A 24,458-nucleotide genomic window follows, 5' to 3' on the forward strand; every position below is an offset into this window, starting at 1 on the left:
TACGCTAGAGTATGTTAGGAGCATCATAGTGCCCATAAAGGTCAGATTGTATACTATTTCCGTACACTTGTTTAGATAAGACTTATATTCCTGTTCATCATGGTCTCTATTTGAGAGCTCAATTAATGTGTACAGCGACTAAATCTCGTTTCCCTCAGAGGGGGAACTGATAAGAACACAGGCCCTGCAAAACGAATATGAAATGGGGCACATTAAATGCCATGAATTTTGCATCATTTACAGCTTTAATTTTGCAGTGTGGCCTACATCTAACACAATATTACACTTGAGAGATCTGAAATATTAATACATCAGCTTCAGAGGTAAATAGTGATAGTTAAACCTGGCTTCTGCATTATACACAACATAAAACCCTCTGATCTTATGTCCATATAATGTACCACTATGTCAGGAAAAAACAGCAAAGTATGGAAGATTTTTTGCAGTCAGAGAACAAGCAGTAAAGTCTATTGGAGCTGTCTGTTTCAGTGTTATAATAAAAACTCTTTGACAAGGCAATAGCATGAAAGTGGACCAGTGCCAATAACCCTCGCAGTCCCCAAATGACCCATTCGATCACAGACCTTGGTGTAACTATATATCTTGCAACAGTAATAAATCACTGCTGTTTCTATTCCCCCGCTCTTCATTTATAACTTCCAAAACTACAAAAAATGATTTTCAGGGTTCATTACTTTAATGTCATGAATGGCTCAGGGTCAAGGAAGGGAAAGAGGTTTCTAGTCATTATATACAAGACAGCTGGCAATACTGAGCTTGCCCAGAATATGGAACGTGCGAGATGCCCTGAGCCATGATGACCCAATATGTTCTACTGTAGGGTCTGTGTGCCCTTCTCAAATCAATAGGGACAGACTCACTTAGCAGACACAATAACTTGTAGCCAAAATGTAACGCACATTCCATGCACTTATTCAGTCCTAAGTCAAGAAATTACAATATTGTGGAAAAGTTTTTTTTCTGTAATTTAATTCAAAAAGTGATTTTCATAGATTCTAGATTCATTAAACATAGTAATAGTAAAGTAAAATATATTTTTTAAATTTAATCTTGATGATTACAGTGTAATGAATATGAAAGTTTCATTTTTTAAATTAAATTACGGAAAAACCTTTTTCCACGATATTCAAATTATTTGAGATGCACCTGTAGCACTCAACATAGCTCCAATGATATCATATGTGGTTAATATAGACAAAATATAGACCATTTCAATAGGACAATTCATCATATGTAGAAAATGTTGGATCTTTGACTAAAACAGCATTTTTGCAATCAATTTCCTGACATTTTGGACGCTGTTATAACTTGCACTGTAGTCGGACAAGTAACAGTTTCACTTCCGCTACTGTCGATGACATTTCGATACAGAATTGTACTGATGGTCAATAGCAAAGACATGTATCTTCTGGATTTAAAATATTTACTTTAATATGTGTATACAAGCAACTCCAAGGTTGACTCTGGGTTTTGAATGAGCCCCATCGGGCTGTTTCCCTTCACTGTACTTTTGCTTCTTCACCTCCACCATTGCAGTAGCTAGCTACTGTAGCTACAAAACCTGAATCCACCCCATAGACTCTGTAGCCACACCCACTCCTACACACACAGAAGAGTGCCATGTCCAGAAAACATTTCAGAATAACAAACACTGGTAAAGGAGCACAAATGTGGCCCATTTATTTAACTGGTGTGAGAAAATTACTTTTTAAAAAGCTTTTTCCAGAATGCCCAGAGAACAACAGAGACTGCTGGTTTTTACTGTTACTCAGCACCTATGTTATCAGTTAAACCAGTTGATCATAAAGTTTCGTCAACTGACGTCTTGGGTCTGAATTAGTGGCCGATTTTAAGTAATATAAAAAGCTCTCCAGAATCAGGGTTGCTGAATTAATGCTACTCTAAATTTGGAAATGGAAATTTGTCCCAAGCTCATCTTGTAGCAAAGTAGAAAGAAGTTAATAATACACACTTTATTGAAGTCATATGGTTTAACTGCATGGTTGGTTTTGAGGCAGAATAAGTATAGTTTCATATAATAGGCATTTGAACTATTCACCCAGCTGTCAGATCACAAGGAAGATAATGTTTACAAGCGCTTTATAGAGCAAATAGGAGTGGAAACCCCCTGACTAGAACCCAGCGGTAATGTGATGCATCTGGGAAGTTTGTGTAGGCCCATCCCCCCTTTCAGGGCTCATTCAGAGTCCTTTCATTTCTTTTATAATGGCTATTCATGACAACTGGTCTGATCCCTCAGCTGGGAGACAGAGCACATGTTCCTGCTGTCTCCGTTCTTTTGATAACGCGAAACAGCAGCGGCCCACAATGAGCGCAGGCACAAATAAAGTCCATGTGGGGCTGCGCCACACAGCTTTATTCATTGTTCCTGCGACTAGCTTTCAGGGCCGCTCAGAGAATGTACTACTGGTAAATACACTGCCGAAATCCACGGCCATGACAGCGTACGATCATTCATGACTTCAGAAAACAATGGATATTCTTGTGAGCTGTGCCACGCCCTTATGAAAATGAAATTCAATTAAAAACATACAGACAAAAGTCTGAGAGCACATTAACAATCTGGGATTTGTTTTTCATTTAAATGTGGAAATAAACAGAAAGTTTTAGGATTTTGAGACATTTTAAACTAATTAAAGTTACTTCAAAGCTATGCGAAGCTATGCAAAGCTAACTACTTGAAGACCAAAAAAGAGCAAGGAATGCTGTACAATCCACAATCACCTGACCTCAACTCCATTGAACATTTATGCATCGTTTCTGCTTTCAGACATTGTTATATGGTATATATTTTATATATTTCTTTAAATACACTTTCATACACATTGTTGCATTAAAGTATTTTGCATTACATTGCCTGTACACATTCCCATTAATTGTTGCCTCTGTGATTTACGTACAGACAGACATTCTGATACTGGACCACATTAAGGGCTTGTTCTAAGGGCCCTCTAACCCCTCTTTATGGCCCCTCGTTATGAAAGAGCTGAAGAACTGGAGGCATAATTAGCATATGAAAAGCTGTGCACTTACTGTACGTGCAGCTGTGTTTATCCATTTCATTTTCCATTCAGTGACAGAGTGTTAATTTGAAGAATCACATCAGCAGGGGGTGTGTTGGCATGACACAAGGCTCCAAAAGGCCAGTTCTCACAAGTCCAGAGGGTCAAGATCACACAATCCTAAGTTTCTTTACAGCCTCATCAACAAAAGTGAACAGCAAATTAATACTCAGCGCCAATATGGGAAAGTAATTAGTCCCATTTAACCTGAAACTTTGAGAACTTATATTGATGTCCTGGGTTTCAACACAATTCCAACTTGTTTTTATTTATCCCTTCAACACTTCATTCAGTGCCAATTCTGTTAACTGTTTCTTACCATTATTTTCGAGTTTTGAAAACAAGCTGTTCTATCTGTTCTGTAACTATGTAGGACCAGGGATCCACAACTGGCAGCTGCAATATATTTTTAAGATGCAAGTCAAAAACAGTTGTTAATTTCTTTCCCTCCACGGCAGACACACACACACACACACACACACACACACATGCATTTGGCTTTTGTAAGCCTTTGTAAGATTGCATATTACGCATATTCTTCACAAAGTTGAGCAATTTCTTCTGTAGCTAGCTTATTAATTTGATTCACTCAAATGTTTGGTGCATAAGACCTAAACAACAAATGTATGGTGGAAATGTTAATTGACTACTTCAGCTGGTTTAAAAAGTGTTGGTAAGGCCTGCCTGGCATCTGGTAAAAAAGGTTTGGACTTGCTGGCCCCTGATCTAGAGTGTCAGGGTAAACAATGAAACATTTCTAAACAGATTTCTATTCCCAAAAAGAATAGAAATAACCTCCCAAATCTATTTTCTTTATTAGAACCGATTTGTAGACACTGAGATCACTGTCATGTGATGTGAGATATGGAATTTATAATTGTTTTGTGTTTTTTAACATTATCTCTCATCATAGCCTCAAAATGCACAGATAACCTACACAGTATAATACTCTGAAATCTTGGATTCCAAGGTTCCAAGGTTGCAAAGGCAACCTCACCAGTGTATTTGTTGAATTGAAATGAGTGAGAAATGGCAATGCATTCATATTTCTAGTCCACGTGGTTCAAAATACACAGTAGATCAAATTTTCTCTATCAGTGATGGCTGCCATATTGGATGTCACACCATTGTATTTGCTGACCAAACATTAGTGGGCAAAGACACATAATAATGTCTCTAACTCATCTGGTTCAAATGATACAGCACATCCACTCTAGTGGGAAGTTTCTAGAGGGGCGTAGGAGCTTTTTTTTTCTAAAATGACGTTATGAAAATGAATTATCAACAATAAAAAAGGTACAAAATGGTAACAAATTCTACTAATTCTGCTTTTTTAAAATTCAAGACACAAATGTTTTCATCCAGAAAACACGACTTAACTATGACTGACAAGCCTCTCTGAAATATCAAAATAAACAGTTATGTTTGTAGACATTAAAATATGATGAAGTAGCAAGGGTTGGCATACATTATTAATTTGTTAACTCTTGAATATCTATAAAAAACAAGTACAGGCTGGAAATTACATTTCGCAGAGTGGCGGGTGAATTACACATTTTATGGAATGAAATGAGAAAAAAACATTTTCCACAATTACAATATTTTTTCTTACCTTACCCCCATGCTTATCGAGTGATAAAAATATACTATAACAATTTTATAAATGGTTTCATTTGAAGACACAAATTCACAGACTATGTCCCTTGCCAGCCTAAATATGCAAGCCTTTTCCAATAACATCCACTCCCAGAAGCCACCACAACTGCTCTAACTGTGGTCCTGGGGACCTACTGTGTGTGTTTATTTTCATTACAGACATAATTACTTAGTTATTGTCAATTGCTCTTAATTAACTTTTAATATCTATTAAAGGATTTACTCTCTTAAGGCCACATTAATTCAGAAATAGCTATGCATGCCATGAAAAATAAACGTTCCATATTCTCATCACAAGATTTTAATTAGTCAGGGCTGAGTTTCTCGATAGCGACATGCTATGCACAACATACTTCACACACAATTTCAAGACAGCTCTTAAAAATTTCATGTGGGTTTCCAAAGATAGCCTTCACTTCAGTTAACTCTTCCAGTTCTCAACCGTCAGCATACAAAGGGATTTAACATGGCACACGCAATACTTGGAATCTCACGACTAGGATACTACTTATTTATGGAAGAGAGAATTCAAGATATTCTTACCACTATGACATGCTTTGGGAAACTCACCCCAGATCATCAACAGCTTTTATTTTCTGCAATGTGTTATATCCTGCCGGGAACCAATTAATGTATCATTCATTCATAAGTCTGATCTTAATCTCTATTTAGCTGTGCTGAAAACCTACACTACAAGGGAAATTAAAGATTAAAAATAATCTTTGATAAAAAATTACAAATAAATTATAGATTAATAGATTAAATCACTGGGGTCATTGAAAAGCAAATGAAACTAAACTTACAATGTGTTAATACTTTTAAGGAGAACATTCTGGAAGAACTTAAATACTGTTTTCAACAACCTCTACTGATCAATATTAGCTGGGACAAAGAACAGAGAATCCGTGCCGTGGTTTCTCTCTTACCTTCAGTTTCTCGTAGCGGTCGCTAAGGGAGGCCACCTGGTGGTCACGGTGCCTGCCCACCAGCTTGCACAGGGAGCAGATGAGCTGCTCGTCGGTGACACAGTACATGTTCACCTTCTCGTCCTCGTGCTCCAGGCAGGTGAGCCCGCGCAGGTGCGAGTCGGGCAGGGGCTCGGTGAGCCGGTGGCCTGTGAAGGGCTTCTTGTTTGGGTGGGTGGCCTTCAAGCACTCCTCACAGTAGGACACCTCGCAGGTCACGCAGGTCTTCAGGGCCTCCTGGGGCGGGTCCTGGTCGCAGAACTGGCACTGCACCCTCTCGCTGGGCGCGGTCATGGTGGTGCCGTCGAAGGGGCGCTCACGCCGGGTCTCGCTGGGGGAGTTGGGCCCGCTCGCCGAAGCCTTCTGGTAGCGGTCGATGATGTTCTGAAGGGTGACGTTGCGCTTGAGTCCCTCTAGGCCCCTCTGGTTGAGGGTAATGACATAACGGCAGGTGGGGCACTGGAAGGCGCTGATGGACTCCACAGACTCGTTGGAGGCGCAGTGGGAGACCAGGATGCGGTGAGCGCAGCAGAAACACAGGCTGTGGGCACAGGGCAGCAGCAGAGGGTCTTCGAAAAGCTCCAGACAGATAGGGCAAGTCAGCTCCGACTCCAGCGTTTCCATCTTCAGGCCAAAGGAAGTGGTGTCGTCAGCGAAATCCAAGGAAGCTGGTCAGCTATCTGGAAGGGTGACACAGAATTTGATTGGATAAAAAAAATATTGGGGGGGGGGGGGGGGGGTTGTTGGTGTCAGGTGATACTTGTTTTTTAGTAACATACAAGGAATTGCAAGAAAACAGACATCTACAAAACAATTTCATATTGTGACATGCTTTATTTGTTTGTCATGACAAACCCACAAAATACAGAACATAATGTACTGAGAGATACTGTATATTTGTACAGTCATGCTCAGTTAGGCGTAAGCTTTGTGTTAAATGTGGATGCATAATTAGTCTTATTTTTGTTCGTTTTTTTTTGTTTGAGTCCAAAATGTAGAAGCTCAAAAACAAATTAAATATCAGACCCCAACTTGCCTTCTTATTTCAACTATCAAAATCTACAAGTATTCTATCAAATGGGACTTCAAATCTATGACACTAAAGTCACTGATTAAGCTTGGCACAACAGCCTTTTCTTGAAAAAGAAAGTTAAAGAAAGTGACACCATCTAAATATCCAAATTGAACTGCTGTTTTTGTGTTGTGTAAATCTGACCATGGATACAGGGCTGTGCCTACAGGGTTGAACAATGTCCCATGTATTCCTGTGTAAATAGAACTGAAATGGAAATATAATACTATAACTCTGCAGGTGCACTCCCACGGTTAAGGCCCAGCGAAGCTGAAGCCATTTCCATTCTTCCACATGTCTATGGCTTGCAGTGCAACTACAGTAAGCCTTTGTTAGAAAACAGTTAAACTCCCCAGCTGCACATCTTCAAATTGTATCCGCCTTGTTTAACAGTGTGTACCCAGAGGTCTCTCTGATTGGAACATACCTCTGCTCATTATGATTAAAAAACGGCAAAAGCTCATTATCACAGTTCCAAGGCATGGGGGTCTTTGAAATGTGAACATAGAGCAATTACCCCTGACATAAGCCCCACTCTTGTTTTTTCAGCCTATTCACAAACCATGTAGCCACTCGGTAACTCTCAGACCCACACAATAAGCAAGCAATGCCTGTAACAGCTGTGTATCCAGGTCATAGGGCTTGGGTTCTTGTGATTGGTTGGAAGTACAGTGTATAGCAAACTGGTGTTTTCTTAATTCTACTACTGCTACTAATTTTGACTGATTTGGACTTTGTCTTGTTTTTCACCATGAGCCTATGCCCTAAGCCAGTAAAACGAGGAAGGGCTCCACTCCCCCTGTCTGATTCCTCTCAAGGTTTCTTCTTATACGCCAACAACAAAGAATTTCTTTACCCTATGCTCATTTTGTGAGTGTTTTAGACCAAAGTGTGCTGTGAAGTGTACTGTGACAAATGTAAAATGAATTAATTAATTAAAATAAATAAATAAAGAGAATTGTGAATTGTCGCCTAAATAGATCATAATAATATTCTAGTCACTATACATTTGTGTTGGTTGGCTCTTCCATTGAAAATAGCTAAATTTGGTAAAAAATCTATATCTCACTCGGTTCAAACCCAATCTCTATGCCATTTTGCAGGTCAAATACATTGGCAACAGGCTAACCAACTACAATTTTTGTATAGCTACATTGCAACATTTCTGTGTTATGGATACCCCTAAAAAAGTAGCATAAATAATACGACTTTTTTGGCGCAAAAATAACTCAAATTAAATCCAATGGATCCTGACACTATGGCCTATCAAGTATTAATTGAACCTGTAAAAAAGCCTATGTCAAAAACTATGTTTTAAATGAAATGTTTGCATTTGCTGAAGCTGCAAAAGACAGGAAATTAAATTGATCAGCCCTAACGCTAATATCAGCCTGCACTCCATTGATATTCAGTAATCTTAAACAACCTTCCAAGTGGTGAGCACATGTTGTTTGACATACAGTTAGTTATCATTATACATGGCTGTAACATGTTGTCCGATATCTGTGCTGATACACCTTGATGGAGAGCAGGCTGATGTTAGCGTTAGGGCTGATAGTTTTGAGGCTGTCATTAATTAATGTATATTGTGTGCACCGCAATAAATAAATACACACAAATATATAATAATACTAATATAAATAATACTAATAAGTCAAGGTGTAACATGTTATTTATATTACTTTCTTGTTACATGAGTCAAAAAATGACATGAGGTATAAGAATGCCAAAGGTATAAGAAAGGTACACTGTCTCCTTAAATATGTCTATTTGAGTTAAAAGAAAGTTCTTATTTTGCAGTATAAAGGAACATTTATCTAATTTTAAATGTTGGTCTCTTGCATCTGATATTTTTAGTATGTTAATATACCAGAGCTTTAGATACCTTAGACTGACCTCTCTCACCTAGACTCATATTAGTAGGCCTACTTGGGTTGAGATATTGTTCACACCTTTTCAGAACCAAAACCATTGTCTATATCGTCCAGTATGATAACTTGAAAAACGTGGTAATCTTTCCGATTTATTTACCAAAACCTTGCTAGGTGTGGAACATTGTGCTGGGGGCGCATTTTAGGGCATACAGTAGTTACTGCAGATCCAGCCTCTCCCACTGACCTACTTCCTTAAAACCTGGCAACCTCTGTCCTCTGGATAAGCGCACAAAACTATACCATAATAAAGAAACAGAAAATGGAAATAAAAAAATAAAATTATCGAGCAGAATAATTCAGATAATCTAGACAGATCGCTTCGTTTGACAGATAACGTTTAATCTTCTTCGTGAAATCGTTTTATTTTTAAATGTGTCTCTTTAAAACAAATAAACATTAAATGTAAGGCAAAAGGCGGTCATACACATGAAGCAGCCTATTCTATGTCGGAAATCCCCTAAACATGGCTAAAAACCCAACAAAATGTAATTAAACTGCAACAATATACTCAATGCGGAGATAACACCCAGCCGACGTAAGGAGCAATAGCACTAATAGCAGGAACTATAATCAACTTTTGTTAAAAACTGATGACAAGAAAGGTTAAATAAAGCACGTAAAAGTAGACCCTAGCGACTAGACAACTCACAAAACTGTAGACTACATTATCTTATCAACCGAGCATAAAGATTTAACATTCACTTAGAGTTTAGTTTACATACCAATGGATTTCGCCACGGTTTACATCGCTGTGACATGACTGAAGTAGGGGAACTCCCAGCCTAAATCATAAATGCATTTTTAAGGAGAATATGAAGAAGACAGACACAATTGTTCTAGGTCTGAGGAGCCAGATGGTACAGTAGTCCTTCGTCCCGGTAATCCCAGATCTAGGCTGTCATTGAAAAGGAGATGTCTGATGCGGCACAACAGGAAAACATGAACGATAATTCCAGTGAAGCTAACTCCACCTAAATTGTTTCCATCATTGCCCGTAGAGTGGAGGACAAGCTCCCACGGTGTCGGGACTGAGCACTTGGGCGTCTGATAGCGCGTCAGTCCAAAAGAACTGGCGAGCGGTGTGACTTCACATTCAACTGTAGGCTAAACGAGTGAAAAAACGCCGGGGCTCAATTTCCCACTCTTCACTCGCGCAATGCTGCCCTGCTTTGAAAACTTTGCTCTTCTTTGTTGCTAGGAATTGAAAAAAAGGAAGAAAGAAAAAGCCTGATGAAGCAGAACATTTAACAGGAGTCCGTCAGGCAGCGTGAATCATCGGGAGCAGAGTGCCAGGATATCTGATGACCCAGCTCCTGAACAAGGGACTGACCTGGAACTGGCAAATTACATCACAATCTGTTGTCTCCCTCCATGACTGGCAGACAGCTGTGTTATAGTGGCTCGAATGTCTGCGTATGCCGGTGCAATGTGCGATGAGTCGCAGATCACCCCTCTGCTCAAGTGTCCTCTTCATATTGATCATCTGTCCATACATCAAGTGTGTACAGTGACATAGGCTATAAGGAAATGAATGTAATGGTCATTATTTCGGCTACTCGATACAAGCTGCTTTGTTGGCGATACCGTCTTTGGACACTATTCTGGTGGCCTTTTTTGCGTTTGTGATATCGTGGAAATCTTTATTTTTTCTTATTATACAAAATGATTGGCACATTTGAATGGCATAAAATAGGCTACATTTGCGCTGCATTGTAAAAAGTTCAGTGTTAAATAATATGTGACAGACTAAATGATGTTAGAGCTAAATTAACGTCACATTTCACTGTGTATAATAAGTATGCGATATCGCACCATTCTCTGGAAACTATGCTGTGCCTGGAAATCCCAGGAGATCAGCCGTTTCTGAGACACTCAAACCACCTTGTTTGGCACCAACAATAATTCTACATGCAAAGTCACTTAGATCACATTTCTTCCCAATTCTGATATTTGGTCTGAAAAACAGCTGAACCTCTTGACCATGTTTGCATGCTTTTATGCATTTAGTTGCTGCCACATTATTTGCTGATTAAGTATTTCCATTAACAAGCTGGTATTCAGGTGTACCTAATAAAGTGGTCACTGAGTGTAAGTGACTGTCTATAGATGTCAAAATGAAATAACATAATTAGATGTCTTCATAATCTAAAACCTGAAAATGAGTAGTATTCACCACTTTTGTGTTAACTTAAACATGGCAAAATATATCCAATTTTATTGAGATATCACCAAATAGGCTGCATTAATAAGGTCCACCTATGGCGTGTTCAATTGCAGGATTGCACATTAAATATGGCTGAATTTGTGAGATGGTCACAGCAGATCAGATCAGCAACAGATGAAACAGCAAAGCAGATACCACGAAGATCAAGGAATGGAGCACCAGTTAAGTCCATTGTATTGTAACAAAATGGAAACAATATGACAGAACCTAGACACTATGATTACACTGTCAGTATTTCAGAATGGCCCAGACATAGCCCAGACTTAAATCCTATTGAAAATCTGTGACATGACCTGTGTGTGTGTATATGTGCATGTATGTGTGTGTGTGTGTGTGTGTGTGTGTGTGTGTGTGTGTGCGTAAATACATGTGTTTTGACCAGATTATTAATTTCCATTTATCATTCACCTTCTAAAAAAATAAGTAATCATATTTTACATCCACTTATATACTTTATGAAAAACTTCATATTAGCCAAAAATAACTGCCAGAGGGGAAAAAAATGAAAGGACCCATAGCTGCAAATAAGAACTGGAAAATCAGAAGGAACCACTGAATGTTTAGGGAGAGGGCTGCTTACTTGCCTCAAGCAAACCGAGGTTTGCACAGTGTTTTATGCAAATTATTGCAGGCACTGCAGTTCTGTTTATCTATTTATTTTTTCATCAGGCTAAGCCATTTTCGAAATATCCACAAATCTACTGTACATACAGTAACATGTATTTATTCTCTAAAAATGTTATAAGCTTTTTCGTCCCATTTACTCTTCAAAACAGAAAATGCTCATGTTTTTTATAATAATGTAAGGGCAAATAAACTGAAGCTAAATCTGCAGCATGTATAATATCCTTTATCCATGTTATTGTAAATTAATTTGTAATTCAGCTTGCCAGGGAGATGTTCTCCTACAATCACAACATCCGAAAGAAAATATGCATAGTTTGAATCAAATAGGACATGCTAGTGTGGAAAAAATACAACAATTTTCTCATATTAAAAACAATGGTTGCTTAAGTTCTGACACTGATCTGAAGGTGGCGTACCAGTAATCATTTGAGGTCCATGTGTGCTCTGCCAGTGAATGAAACAGGCCAGTTTGACACAATTCAAAATCTCCAGCGAAGCATGCAGAATCATGGGCTCTGTACAGGATGACTGATGACGGACGACTGATGGCAAATCAGCGGCCAGCCCGGTCCGAGTGAACATACCAGTCCCCTGGGGGCAGGATGAAGCAGTGCATCCTGGATACCGGGACAGAAGCATATCAGTCATCAGTTCCCTTCAGGTTCAGTGGCAACTCCAATCCCTCATGTCTGCATTTACATTAAAGGCCACAAAACCCTTCCTTTGAGTAAATACTCAAATCTCTAAATCTGCATGGAATTAAAGGCCAATCTAAGTATTCTGTGTCTATCCAACAAGGTTTAGTGCCTGCAAACAATCTTTTAAAAAGTAAGTATTGCCAGACTTTTTCCTTCATGTTGTGCATTTTTCATATTCAAATACTGGAGACAGGCCTGCTGAATGGACTGGCTTCATGCTTCATAGCATTTTGTGATCCAGAAGTCTGCATCTATCCACCTGAATTAAAATTATACCTTCATGTTCAGGAAATGGTGATTTATCATCAATATAAACTAAATTTAAGATAGTAGGGATTTCTGTTGCTGATATCACCCCTCCCTACATTGGTTCCTTAACGCTAATGAGTCCCTTCAGATCTCTTGCATTTTCTAAAATCTTGTTGAGAAACAATCCGATCTTTTCTATCTTGTACCTACAATTTACCCTTACACTCACATGCATCCTCCTAGGTAGACCAACCACTCTGTTACATCGATGTGACAAGTCCTAACCCTTGAGTCATCCAGGTCAACTCGTAAAATGTAATATGGTACTGTAATATGGCTCTGGGAGGTAAACTGGAGATGACAAGACACCTCTATTAATGCTCCTCTTTTGACTCCATAAACATTGCTACCACATTTCCTATATTTTCCTCTCCCCCCATTCTGTGAATGCGCATTATTGTCTTTTTTTCTAGATTTTGGATAATGTAATGTATTTTTCATATAAACATGCACATTTCATTGTATTATTCAGCTGCTCATTTTGACAAGGATTGACTTAAAATATTGACGTGTACATGAATCAATGTGAATATTGATGAATCTATGTGTTGTGCAAATGGGATGAAGTGATTCTTGTTGGGAATCTCAGCACAAAACATGGTAGAAATGAAATCCATACCTCACTAACTGTAAAAAATGTTACGTAGTTAATTGAAATAGCGGTTGGAGCACTACTTAACCCCTTAAGTCTCACCAGGGCTGGGCCAGTGTGTGTGTTTTTTTTTTTGCATTCATTCTGTTTTTAAAGGAGCAATTTCCAATCACTATGGTAACAGAATATACCTTTTGAAGGCGTAAAAATAAAAAGTTTTGTATACTTTAGTAAACAAAATACATTATTCATAAAATGTCCAGTGTTTTGGCTGAGGCTCCATTGTGTTTCTAAGCACCACCACAATAATCTGTATCCACTCAAAAACAGAAAATATTTTCAGACTCTCTCCACAGTATGGGGCATGGAGCATACTCAGAGAGAGCAAGGTTTGTGGTGAAGTCTTGTTTATTGTCGTTAGCACGGAGAAAGAAGACGCTGCTGAAGAGCCACGGTCTGAAAATATTATATATCGCTTGATTTTGCCCTCTTTTTTCTTTGTGTTTGTTTGTGGTTTTTGCCCAGAACCCATGACTTTTTATAATATTTTGCGAGGGTGCGCTCTATATCTCTTTCCTTGCAGCTAACAATGGTAAAATTAACACAGCTCTGTTTGCAAACAGACATTACAGCATGAGTCTTGCTGGACAGCCAAAGCACCCTCAGACTGACGAGGATAAAATGGCATCACAGCTCAGCACAGCCACTCACTTCCATAAGGTTTTTATGCAATACACACCGAACACCGGCAAAGAGTGAGCCTGTTCTAGTAGTAATAGTAAAAACGATTTATATCACCCACAGATTTAATATTCATTTAGTGCAAATTTAAATGTCAGTAGGTCAAAAAGTCTGAAACCTAAAATCCCTTCTGAATTAATTCAGCCCAGAACAGCAGAGAGATGATTCAGAGCCGGTTTATATAACACACTTTCTCACTATAAGGGAGCAGCAGAGAAAATGGCCATAAAAATGCTTTTCTGTGTGGAATGGAGGCTAGAATTGCCCACCCAGTGGTTTGACGTAACCGATGCTGGCATCATTTGAAAGTAGGTCAAATGCATTGACCTATCTAACATAATCAGAGCGCGCGTATGTGCTTTAATTCTCAGATGAACCGGGTGTGAGCTCAGCCAATGATAATTGTAGCGGTTTCTATGTCGATACAGTGTGTAGGTTTTAACTGTGTGTGCGTTTGGGAATGCGAGTGTGCATGTGCGTGAGCGCACATGTGCATTCCCGTGCAGTTTCTGACAGGCCTCCTATTTCTATGACCTTTTGGAGTGCAAATATAAATGCAACAACATGGTCTACTCCTGTGAGTACCTTTATTTTCTGTTCTGAGGGGAGCTCTACAAGCTTATATGCTTTCTGCACTTTCAAAATGGCGGCATGTCAGTACATTCCAGAATCAGAGGTAGTGGTATAAACCAATTATCAACTATAGAATTAACACCAACTGAGAAATTGCTTCCCATAGGTACTGGTGGAAGTAACGCAGTGACGTAGGGTTAGCAGCAATTGAATTTGAACTGAAAATGGTGATATACACACAGTGAGCACTTTATTAGGTATATGTTTATGGTTAAAGATATATTGCTCTCCTACATGCCACTGTTGTAATGTGTAATTATTTGTGTTACGGTCACCTTCCTGTATCTTTCAAACCACCCTGTCTGCCACCAACAATCATTCCACAGTCAAAGTCACTTAGATCACCTTTTTCCCCCATTCTGATGGTTGATATGAACATTAACTGAAGTTCCTTGCCCGTTTCTACATGATTGTATGCATTGTACTGCTGCCACACGATTGGCTGATTTGATAATTGCATGAATAAGTAGGTGTAATAAAGTAAAAATGTTCCTAATAAAGTGCTCGGTGAGTGTATAGTGGTAAAGAATTTGATATAGACATATGGTGAGTACATAATTATAATTTTCTTAGATATTCTGAACATACTGTTACAAGTAGTATACTAAAAACATGATTGAAACATTTTATTTTTTAAATCAAAAATGTTATTTTTTTTTGTGTAAAGTTAAGTTTGTATATAGTGTACACAAATTAATTACACATTTGTATGTGTATAACCACATTACATGAAAGATTACTTCAAAAGCCAATTGATTAGGGACTACTGTCCCACACACTATTTGACAACTGGTGTCTAAGAATAAACAATGTACTTCATTGATGCCGAAAAACATAAATTCCACTTTCTATGAATTCTTAATTCTGTAGTATATTATATTAAAATTCCACTTCCAAATGAAAAGAAAAATTCTCAATTAACAATACCCCAACAGAATCTCTCTTATCTTTTCAGTCAACCAGACATAACATGTAACATTCTTTTGCAGACTTGGCAGAGTAAAAAAAAAACTAACTGAAAAGTTCAACACATGCACCGGTATAAGCAGCACATACATCAATATTTCCATGCGCCCCATCATCCAACACTCAGTCCCGAGAGCATAAGACACACTTTAGTAGCACACCGCATGCAAAACCACAGCACGTGTAGGACAGCTTCTCATGCGAAACCACACCACACTACAGAATAAGATTCCTCCAGGCAGGTACGCTCCGAGCTACGTGTAGCAGAACCACCAAGGAAGTGAGGATGCCCCCCCCCCCTCGCCCTTAAGACTGCTGAGCTGCTACACTCAGCGATTAGTCGAGCGTGAAATTGTTGGAAGTGAGGGCGTGTTCAGCTGAGATACAGTTGAAAAGACAGATGCTGTGGTTGCTCTGCACCTTCACGTTGGCCAGCTTCGGCGGAGGAGCATGAGGCCCTGCGTTCTGACTAGGCTCTCCGCCCGGCCTCTCCCGGAAAGGGGGAAAGCGGTTACCTGGAGGCTGTGGAATGTCTTGCGCGGCAGCCAGGAGACACAAGTCAAAATTGTTTCGGTGAGGCTCAGGGGGGGGGTGTTAACACGGGCCCAAATAGAGCAGAATGGTTTCAACAACTGGAGCCTGCTCCCTGAGGACAAACTGTGCTCGTCGCATAGAGGGAGAAGAGACGGCAAAGTCCTTCGCAGTTGCCCGTTTTCTTAATTACAGTAGTGTTGCAGACATTGATAAAAAAAAAACAACCAGCTCAGCATTTACTGCTCATGTTTTGCCGGATGGGTATATCTGTCTGTCTGTCTCAGTTGTGCACAGTAATGATGCTTCACCACTAGAATTCACCAAATGAGGTTTAGTCAAAAGGATAAATGAAACCTTGATCAGCCCATCCCCTCTCCACCTATTATCCTGTCACTACTCTGCACTGTTGGCACTATAAACTCCTCTGTGTTCATTGTAAATAGATTTGCACATATTTATCCCATACCTGTTCCTCAACCTTATATTGTAAATCATACTTTGAGAAATGACAGTGAAAACATGTTTCTAGACATTTTTGCTACTTTATTAAAAATTAAATCTGAAATATCTTATTTACTAGTATTTCTTACTCAGTGAATTGAAGTGAATTGATTGGACATAGTTTAGAAAGGCACACACCTGTGTATATAAGGTCCCACCATTCACACGGCAGGACATGGCAGGACAAAAACCAAGCGATGAAGTCCAATAAATAAAATTGTGGTGAGGCATAGATCAGGGCAAGGGTATAAAACCATTATAGCTTTGAGTGCATTCTCAAGCTTTGACTGTTCCCAGGAGCATAGTGGCCTCAATCATTGTGAAATGGAAGAGGTTTGGAACCGTCAGGACTTCCTAGAGTTTGCCATTACGACAAACTGAGTAACCGGGCAAAATGGGCCTTGGTCAGGGAGATGACCCGGTACCCAACATTAGCTGTAACAGAGCATTGGGAGTCCTCTGCAGAGATATGAGAACCTGCCGGACGCACAACCATCTCAGCAGCGCTCAATCAGGCCTTTATTGTAGAGTGGCTTGACAGAAGCCACTCTTGAGTAAAAGGGCATATGACAGCCCTCTTGGACTCACAGAGCATGAAGAAAGCAATTCTCTGGTCTGATGAGACCAAAATTGAACTCTGGGCAGAACTCCAAGCACTAAGTCTGGCAAATCACTCGGCACTGCTCATCACCTGGCTAATACCATCCCTACAGTGAAGCATGGTGGCAGCATCAAGCTATGGGGGTGCTTCTCAGCAGCAGGGACACGTAGACTGGTCAGAATTGAGGGAAATATGAATGCAGCCAAACACAGAGAGGTACTTTAAGAAAACCTGCTCCAGAGTGCACCTGACCTAAGACTGGGGCGAAGGTTCACCTTTCAGCACAAAAATGTTTGTTGCTAATGTTTGTGGGCATTATGGTAAAGTCCAAAGCCTCATTTGAACATTCGGTGAGGTGACCAGTTATCAGTATTGCTACAGCTTCCTGTTTCTTCCCCTACGGCAAAACCACTTCCCCTCCATTCTGATACGAGCTACAACAAACAAACCGAAATCACGCCCTTGCTCTTACTCCAATGACTTTCAGCCATACCATCATTCAAAGCCGTCAACACATTCAACACAACCATTCATAAATGACAACAATGGCATTATCGTACCAAAGCAAACATGCCAAGATGTATGGTTGGAATCATGAACTAACCTTGAACAAAATCCCAACTCTGACCCCCCCCTCAGAAAGGGGAGGGGAGGGGGGGCTTTTTAATCACAAATTCCAAGCCAAGTATACAAAACCTAAAAGCTCTATGGATGTTTCTACTTGTTTCTGCCATAAACTAAACCTGCAATTTGCACTGGGTATGTAATTTGAGATAAACAGATGGTCAAGGCTTTGACTTGGCTCCAGCCGACGCCCAAAATGCAATTTTCGGTGCTAGAAAGCATGCACAATTTGGGAGGGCAGCTTCCCCTTATCCCCTCTTTATGGGGTATGCAGACAGTAATGCCTTTTGTAAGCTGTCATCATGTGCGGCAGCAACAGAAAGTGGACGAATAAACCTGACGGTTTATAACCGCCGCACAAATCATCGACCGCGGCCGCCTCTCCCAAACTGCCGTAAGGGTCATCGTGAGCGGGGCAGGAAGGGAAAGGGACTTACAGGCCAGGGGCCAGGCGTAAAACTCCCGGGGCCCCACAGGCGAGAGCTATTGCGCTACGCGGGGGGGGTTTTCCAGCACAGATTTGAGGTGTAAAGAGATGGCAGAGATTCCAGTGACGGTATCCTCAGGCTGCCAGACTCCAGGGCTCATTTTTCTGTGTCAGGCCGTTCAGATGGGGGAGCTTCATCAGTCAGTTTCCACAGGCAACCGCAAGGTCACTCCGCACACGCTCTGTTTTATCGATTTATTTGCCGCGCCCTGCGGTCGTCATGCCATGACTAAAACATTGGGCTGCTGTGGAAACCACCATCTTGGTCATAGTAAACATATACAACTCAGCATTAAATAAATGTTTCATTCAAGGATCTAAGTGATATCCCTGTTGACACTAAATAGACTAAATGTATTAATGCAGAGCTGAACTGTCATTGCACAAAACATTTCCTTTGTATTACCATATTGATAGCACTTTATTAGGTAGGCCTGTACTCAAGCTTGTTAATTCAAATATTTTATCAGCCAATCATGTGGCAGCAACTAAATGCATCAAAGCATGCAGACATGGTCAAGAGGTTCAGCTGTATTTCAGACCAAATGTCAGAATTGGAAAGAAATTAGATCTAAGTGACTTTGAGCGTGGAATGATTGTTGGTGCCAGACAAGGTGGTTTGAGTATCTCAGAAACTGCTGATCTCCTGGTATTTTCACGCACAACATCCAGTGAACAGCAAAAAAAACATTGTTTTTAAGAGAGGTCAGAAGAGAAGGGCCAGACTGGTTAGAGTTGACAGGAAGGTGACAGTAACGCAAATAACCACACATTACAACAGTGGTATGCAGAAAAGCATCTCCGAACACACAACATGTCAAATCTCTAAGTGGATAGGCAACAGCAGCAGAAGACCAATTACTCAAAACAATAAGTCTAATAAATAGATAATAAAGTGCACAGTGAGTGTATGTGTACTGACTGTGTATTATTGCAGGCATACAGCTATTTATCTGAAGCCAACTTTTGAAGGAGCTTCAAGAGTGCCCTCTTGAGGCAGACATGCAGACTATATAAAAAGGAAACAAGCTCAAAATCCTGTGGTTTCACCTCTCTGTAAAGCCCTTTAAATAAAATTTGAATTGCAAACATTTACAAAAGAATATACAGTCACCCTTCATCAAAAATAAATGCATTTTATGAAATTCCGTTTGACATACTAAAAAAATAATCCATGGACTGATGAATACAGTGCCACAAAACATAACTGTTTCAGTGACGGTCCCAAAATGTGCATATAGTTACATTTTTTTCTCATCCTGTATTTGAGTCAGACATGTGGTTGTTCTCATTGAAAAACCTCATACTTACAAAGGCCCTCCAACCTCAACAAATAACTCATTGTCTCATGTCTGAATCTGTCTTGGTCCCTCAATCCTATGAAAAGGTTTCCATGACGACACTGCTTGTGTATTTACCAGACAAATGATCAAAGAAAGCAGGTACTGCAAGAAGGAACAAAAGAACATTGATAGCTTTCTATTGACAACTTTCTATTTGGCAATAACTAGGAGGTAATTATTGAATAAGCCTTTAGAACTATTTCGGTTCTGTCTGTACAGTACATCAAAACATACACTCACTGAGCACTTATTATACAGGTATTTATTATACTTTTTACAAATTTTTACTTTTTGGTCTTCTGCTGCGGTAGCCTATCCACTTAAAGGTTTGGCAAGTTGAGTGTTCAGAGATGCTCTTCTGCATACCACTGTTGAAATTTGTGGTTATTTGTGTTACTGTCACCTTCCTGACAGCTTTGACCAGTCTGGTCCATCTCTTCTGACCTCTCTTAATATCAACACGTTTTTTTCCCCCCGCATCATTCTTTGTAAACTCTAAAGGCTGTTGTGTGTGAAAATCCCAGGAAATCAGCAGTTTCTGACGACGCTGTCTGGCACCAACAATCATTCCACGCTCAAAGTCACTTAGATCACATTTCTTCCCCATTCTGATATTTAGTCTGGAAAAAAAGCTGAATCTCTTGACCATGTCTGCATGCTTTTATGTATCTAGTAGCTGACACATGATTGGCTGATTAAATATTTGCATTAACAAGCTGGTGTTCAGGTCTACCTAATAAAGTGCTCACAGAGGCTATATGACTATTAAAATATGCTGTACATATATACAACTGCTTTGAGATTTCAGAAGCACACTTTGAGACAGAGAAGGCAAAGTGAAGATAAACAAAATGACTACATCTCAGTCAGTTACTATCATGCAGGTAACTGTCAGTATTTGTAAATGACCAGGAAATGAAAGATGCCTGACACCATCATTTAAAACCTCAATCAATGTGAGATCCCCACCTTGATATCCAACAATTTCATCAACATTCACCATACAACAAATACATCAAACTGTGAACCAAGGTGCAGATATAATCTGTCACAAAGGCACAGCACTTCATTGCATTCTTTATGTGTTTTGTAGATGCTCTAACCAGAGGTACTATTAATCTATATGTACAACTCATTTTACAACAGCAGAACATTTGTTTAAGCAATCCAGGAGAGTACCATTCATCAAGATACAAGTATAACCCCCGATCTGGGATGCAAACCTGCACCGCCACGATCAGAAGTTCCCTAAATGTTGCTCCAGGCTACTACTCTGTGCCAAGTTAGAAACGGTAGCTCATAGCTGCATGCTTCTCAATTCACACCAAACTACTGTCCTAAGAAAATGGCCATATGAAAATGATTATGAGGAGCAAGAATGCAAGTCCCTGATCATTATCATGCTGCTCAAAAGGAAATTTCCCTGCCGTTTCAAGTGTTTCACATTTGTGATTCAGGACCAAGCTCATAGAAAATTGAAATTCTGCATCACTGAAACACAAAAAATAAAGGATGAGGTAACCTTCAGAAGAGAGGAGACACCCCAACAAAATTCACAGCTGCAATGCAATGAACATCAATATACTAATTGTTTGCATAAATCATTTGGAAGAATTGCAAAAAAGCACACAAGGCAATGCCTTTGAACCAACACTTGACTTCCCACAAGGCTAAGATGAGCTATTACTGGTATTAAATCTTTCTGAAAATACCAATGATAGAACAAAAAAACAAGCAATGCCATCATCCTTACCTGCCACATGATTAAAGTCCCATTTACTTCAAAAAGAGTACAGAAATAAATTATTAGAAATTAATTAATTAAAGTCGCCTAACTCAAAGGCTTTTTTCAAGACTACTCACTGCAGCATTATGTCAAGAACTCTAGTCAGATAGCTTAGCAGTTAATAATTGTTCATCCCTGTGAGTACAGAACTATCAGTACTCCTAGTCCTCCTGGCCTATTGTGAGCCAGTGAAAGAAACAGAACTGTTCACCCTTCCTCACATTTCAAATAGAAAACCAGGACCAGCTGGTTAAGGCTTTACACTGAAAATCTGACCAATCAAATGGTGGGGGTGGGGCTTGCTCTGGGAGGGTGGGTGTGCGGTTGAGAGATTACTGAGCTGGAGTTGGAGTCTTGTACCTCATACATGCAACAAGAGTCTCAAATGAATCCTTCCAGAAAGGATAAATCATTTTATATTACAAAATAAAATAATATGTGTATTAGAATACATCATTCTAAAAGAAACACTGTAAATACCTGGCAATTTCATTTCAAGATTCACTGGCTTACAAAAAGAACACATAAACAAAGCTCTTCATTTTTGCAGACATTTGAACTGTAAAAATCTGAGATGTACCTCTCTCCCGTGACAATTTATTGTGGTCAGAATTATAAGCCAAACCTGATCCATCAGAGTCTGTATTCCACACATTTTTCCGAGACATTTCCTAGTTATTATTTCATGCTGGAAACATAGACAGCTTTGTGGGGAATCATCAGATTCTTATTAGTTTTTGAACTGTGTGACTCACCAGTGAAAAGTATTTTGTTTGCTTTGACTTCCAACCAATTCCAGTTGTTCAGATCATTTTCAGTTGGCCATATCATGCAGATGTCTTTGATAAATGTCAGTTGCAATTTGTGAAAACCTCTTCCCACAAAATCAGCGATGGCCAAACAGGTCAAACTGCGTGAGGGCGATCAGCAGTGGAATCTGCACAACAGAACCCCTGAAGGAATGAGAGGCTGAAAATTGAGGAGCTGCAATTGTACAAAATGACTGCCCTCTGTTCTGTACTGGGCCAGCAGCACCACTGGAAACTGAGACACACAGCACAGAAAGAACAGGGTGAAACTGTATGGGATTGCAATCAAGATTTAATACAAAATTCTGATGGTTCAAATCTTTCAAAAGAGATAAGATCATCCTGTTGAATAAGGAAATAATTCTGAATGTCTGAAGTACACATTCAGGATTTACAGTCAGTGACTGTAAGCCAAACTAGATATACAGTGGGCTCAAAAAAAGTACTGTAAACTAAAAAACGGGGGCGACATGGCTCAGGCAGTAAGAGCAGTCGTCTGGCAGTCGGAGGGATGCCGGTTCGATCCCCGCACGGGCTGTGTCGAAGTGTCCCTGAGCAAGACACCCAACCCCCAAATGCTCCTGACGAGCTGGTTGGCGCCTTGCATGGCAGCCAATCGCCGTTGGTGTGTGAGTGTGTGTATGAATGGGTGAATGACAAGCATCAATGGTACAGCGCTTGGGATAAAGGCGCTATATAAATGCCAACCATTTACCATTTACCAAAAAGAAAACAGTTATTGACATAAGACTTATTTTCCAACATGCATAGAGTGCTTTAACGATTCAATGGAATCAACCAAAGTCTTACCCCAATTGGTTCGAAAATCTCCCCCAAAAACAGGTTCCACAATTATTGCAAACACCCCTGTCAAAGATGGCAGTTGAAGTCTTTTCCTATAATTCATGATAAGGCCTGAATAATCTGAATTTTTGAGAATCATTTATATCCTTGGAATATCCCCAATTTCTGTTCAGACTACATGTTTTCCATGGGATTTAAGTCTGGAGACTGCGATAGCCATTGCAGAACATGGTTGTTGTTATTACTTAACCATTTATGCGTGGATTGTGATGTCTTCTTGGTCATTGTACTGCTGGACAATCTACCTACAGTATAACCAAGACTCAGCTTCCTAGCAGAGGCAACCTGATTTTCTTCCAAGCTTTCCTGGTACTTTATTGAATTCATTATGCCATTGATCTTAAATAGTGCCACTGGATCACTTGAACAGTGAGCCTTGATTTTGTATGCTTGTTACCTCATATTTATAGTCTAGTGAAACAGGAATTGATGGATTAACACAATATAGTTCCCTTCGACTACTTAGACTAATTAAATCAAAGTAAAATTGTTTATTTGATTTTATTCATAATAATTGTTAAGGGTGCCAATAATTTTGACACCTGCGGTTTTCAGAAAAAATGAAACATTGAAACATAAGAGCAAATGTATTGAAATAAAAGTGTATAGTTTTCCTGTATGTTGAACATAAACTATAGATCATAACCCATGTTGTTTTTTTAACATGCAGCCCTTTTTCTAAATTTTTATGAAGGGAGCCAATAAATCTGAAGCCCACTGTGTACCGTATGTACCCTGCTAAGTGAAATATATGCATTGCACTATATTAAAACTAGTTAATGAAGGAGTTAATGAGATGTTCATGAACACATCCATATGAACCCCATGCTGCGACTATTGTTATTGCTAACATGCATTACAATGATACTACCGAATGGTTTCCAACCTCAGTTCAGGGGAACACCTGCACAATGACACAATTGCTTCACCCCTGTTTTTCACCCCAGATCAGTTCAATATTTGGAATTTACATGTTTCATGTAATTGTTTGCAATATTGCAATATATATTTGTTCCCTTTTCCACCTTGTTGTTCATGGGCTTTGAAAACATTTATTGAAGTACTTCAATATGTTTTACAGTGTTGCGAGTATTGCTCACTCGTTCTTCTGTGTAAAGATTACATTCGCCCTCTCCACTGAAAGGCAGCAGTATTGCATACAGTTGGGCTCACAGGTTGTTCTCCGTCACACTGGCAGATCCAATTGAACTTTGTGACCCACGGACAGGGAAAGCACATAATGATGCCACAATGCATTACCACTCCATTGAAGAAAGGACAACAGTGGAATCAAAGTATAGCTTCAAGGGAAATGTCACAGGTGCCATAAGTCACCCAGAGCTGCACAGTGGTCATGTCACCGGACTTGTCACTTGAGGTTCATGGAT

The 24,458-nt window shown here is 39.6% G+C and overlaps 1 protein-coding gene across 3 annotated transcripts in view; it reads right to left on the bottom strand.

The window, feature by feature from the left end:
- Nucleotides 1-24,458, bottom strand: part of LOC133124104 (E3 ubiquitin-protein ligase Midline-1) — a 47,936-nt gene that overhangs the window by 18,922 nt on the left and 4,556 nt on the right. The window contains exons 1-3 of one of the 3 annotated variants that reach the window (XM_061234999.1): nt 21,475-21,614; nt 21,365-21,390; nt 5,687-6,405 (exon numbers count right to left, since the gene is read on the bottom strand). In XM_061234999.1, coding sequence (XP_061090983.1) covers nt 5,687-6,349 — 663 coding nt within the window. In that variant the 5' untranslated portion in view covers nt 6,350-6,405; nt 21,365-21,390; nt 21,475-21,614. Of the gene's footprint in view, nt 1-5,686; nt 6,406-11,998; nt 12,140-21,364; nt 21,391-21,474; nt 21,615-24,458 lie in introns of those variants that run through there. The other 2 variants (XM_061235000.1, XM_061235001.1) reach the window with 2 other exon arrangements.

The sequence above is a fragment of the Conger conger genome, chromosome 3 (genome assembly GCF_963514075.1).
Source record: "Conger conger chromosome 3, fConCon1.1, whole genome shotgun sequence".
Taxonomy (NCBI): domain Eukaryota; kingdom Metazoa; phylum Chordata; class Actinopteri; order Anguilliformes; family Congridae; genus Conger; species Conger conger.